The sequence below is a fragment of the Medicago sativa genome, chromosome 8, assembly GCF_051527215.1.
Source record: "Medicago sativa cultivar Bolivia chromosome 8, Bolivia_mono, whole genome shotgun sequence".
Taxonomy (NCBI): Eukaryota; Viridiplantae; Streptophyta; class Magnoliopsida; order Fabales; family Fabaceae; genus Medicago; species Medicago sativa.
In genome coordinates, this window is record NC_140756.1 from 88,924,983 (window position 1) to 88,927,939 (window position 2,957).

The following is a 2,957-nucleotide window of genomic DNA, read 5'->3' on the forward strand; positions in this document are numbered from 1 at the left end:
TGTACTCAACTAACAACTAAATTATTTGTAGGTGTAAACAACTTAAAAAATTTAAAATAATAAGCCAATATTCAAAATTTAACTGGAATATCACCTATAAGAATACCATTTAAAATTATTTACGTAATAAGGTGATGAATTCAGTCAAACACGATAAGCACTGAGACGAATAGCAAATTTTGTCAAGTGGTGAATTTATAGGAATAAATAAATGTGTTACTCTAATATAGGATCAGAGTGTTGTGTACTATAAATTAAGCCTTGTGGTTTCCACATTCATCGTGGTCTACCCTCTAGTATAATCTGCCTATCCTTGCTTTTGTCCTAGGCTAGTAATTAAGTAATTAACAATGAAGAACTCATTTAGATGGAGCTGTTATTACTTCCTACTGATCAATATGTTCTTGTTGCATTTGACAGTAAGGTCCCAACTAACAACAGATTTTTATAAGTCATCATGTCCTAACCTTACAAAAATAGTAAGGAAAGAGGTTGTAAAAGCTCTAAATAATGAGATGAGAATGGGCGCTTCTTTGCTTCGTCTTCACTTTCATGATTGCTTCGTCAATGTAAGCTTAATTAATTAAGATACATCATACATGTACATGCATGCATGGTTTTTTTATTTATTATATGCATATATATAAGTATTAATATTTGTCTCAAAATTTCTCACGAACATGACAAAGTCCGAAACAACGTACAAATTCGTGATAACAATATTTTGTGACATTTAGCATTTTACAACATTATTTATAACATAGATTCACTTTCAAATTATTATTTTGATTATCAGGGTTGTGATGGATCGATATTATTGGATGGTGGTGATGATTTTGAAAAGTCTGCATTTCCTAATATCAACTCTGTTAGAGGATTTGATGTTGTTGATACAATCAAAACGGCAGTGGAGAGTGCGTGTAGCGGAGTTGTCTCATGTGCTGATATACTTGCCATAGCTGCCAGAGATTCTGTTCTTCTTGTAATTATATATTCCAATCCCATAACTTTCTTAATTTATTCTTAATACATACAGTATTTTGTTTATAGTCAAGGAGCATGCATAGGAACTAAATATGAAATTTCTTTCAATTATATATTTAATCCCATAACTTTCAATTAATTACTTATATAGACTATAATAGTAAATTTCTTTCATACTTTTTTTTTAAAAAACTATATTATGACCATTATATAATGTTTGGCAGAGTGGTGGTCCTTCATGGAGTGTTATGTTAGGACGAAAAGACGGAACAATCTCAAATGGATCTCTAGCAAATGTGGTTCTTCCTTCTCCATTTGACCCACTAGATACTATTGTTTCAAAGTTTACCAATGTAGGGCTCAATCTCACAGATGTTGTTTCTTTATCAGGTAAATACTGAATTTCATTGTGGAGATCCATAGAAATTATATAGGCCTAAAATAAGTATGACTATAAATAAATAGGGCATGATCCTATTTTTGGAATTGAGTTAGACTCGAATCTAAATTTTATGTTGTGCCACCTGCAAATGTCTAGTCTTGCAATTTTTGCGCGCACGATGTCACTAGCTTTTGGGATTGAGTAAATTCAAACTCAAATTCTAAGAGTTGCCATCTCTTCAAAACTAGCTAACAATCTTTAAGGGCTTTAGACATGTTAAGTTTGATTTTAATTTTTTTTACATTAACCTTCTGATTTTAGTAAAAAAGTGAACCATAGTAATTAGGCCGGCATTTAACGATGAGGTAATAAAGTCTGATCAATAATTGTAATAATCAAATGTTGAACTTGCTGCTCCTAAACAATTTGACCTTAAATAACACTTGAATCCATCTACTTTGCTTAATTTTATCTTTAATTAATTGCTCATATGTCTATGCTAACTAATTTAATAGTTTGAATTATACATTTGTGAAGGTGCTCATACGATTGGGAGAGCAAGATGTGCACTGTTTAGCAATAGATTGTTCAACTTTTCTGGAACAGGTTCACCAGACAGTACACTGGAAACTGGTATGCTAACCGACCTACAAAATTTGTGTCCTCAAACTGGGGATGGAAACACAACTGCAGTTCTTGATAGGAACTCAACTGATCTCTTTGATAATCATTACTATCAGAACTTGCTTAATGGAAAGGGTCTTCTTAGTTCTGATCAGATTTTGATTTCTACTGATGAGGCAAATTCAACTTCTAAACCTTTAGTACAAAGCTACAACGATAATGCTACGCTTTTCTTTGGAGACTTTGTCAAATCTATGATCAAGATGGGGAATATAAATCCAAAGACTGGGTCTGATGGAGAGATTAGGAAGAGCTGTAGAGTGATAAATTCGTAGAAATATGTTTTAGGCTTTGCAAAATATTAAATAAGTGGAAGATTAGGAGTGTGTCTTCCTTGTGATAGTGCAGCTATGTTGTTGTTGCTTACTTGTAATGTTGTTTGCAAGGGTGTGCTTCTCGAACAAAATATAATCATACAAAAATGAATAATAAAATTCTAAATATAGGTTTGTTGTTTCTAGCTTATGTTGGATTGGATTTGAAGAAAAAAACCTAGTATCTCTTTACTTCGCGAAAATATTTTCTTATTTTCAATTTATGAAATGTGTGTAAATTTTACTTGTTACTAAAGAGAAAAAAGACGTTAACAAGTCATAGCTCAAGTTCCCTCAAAAAAAAAAGAGTCATAGCTCAAGTGATAAAAAATGGTAAATTGTTAGTTCGGATAAGTATATCTCTTATGTCTATTTTTTTCTTTTCGGTCTATGATTATTTTTTATGAAGTTTGCGATATAAAACTTATATATTGAAGGGTTAAATAGGTTTTTAATGTTATAAACTAGTGTGTTTATATGTGTCATGCAAGAGATAATATTATAATTTTCATATTATTTATTTGTTCATAATTATATGCATAATTTTAAAATGATTTTTTATTCTTCCTGTGTTTAAAATGTATATAGTGTTT

General features: G+C 30.8%; 1 protein-coding gene across 1 annotated transcript; it reads left to right on the forward strand.

The window, feature by feature from the left end:
• Nucleotides 1-281: 281 nt before the first annotated feature.
• LOC146902980 (peroxidase 59-like) lies at nt 282-2,646 on the forward strand. Its single transcript, XM_085731461.1, has 4 exons — nt 282-569; nt 797-982; nt 1,209-1,374; nt 1,904-2,646. The coding sequence occupies exons 1-4, from the start codon at nt 351-353 to the stop codon at nt 2,323-2,325; spliced, it is 993 nt and encodes a 330-aa protein (XP_085587587.1). The 5' UTR covers nt 282-350; the 3' UTR covers nt 2,326-2,646.
• The last annotated feature ends 311 nt before the right edge of the window (nt 2,647-2,957 follow it).

Coding starts and splice junctions, on each gene's coding strand:
- LOC146902980 (XM_085731461.1), top strand. CDS start 351: ATGAAGAACTCATTTAGATGGAGCTGTTATTACTTCCTACTGATCAAT. Junction 983..1,208: donor CCAGAGATTCTGTTCTTCTT/GTAATTATATAT, acceptor AATGTTTGGCAG/AGTGGTGGTCCTTCATGGAG. Junction 1,375..1,903: donor AGATGTTGTTTCTTTATCAG/GTAAATACTGAA, acceptor ACATTTGTGAAG/GTGCTCATACGATTGGGAGA.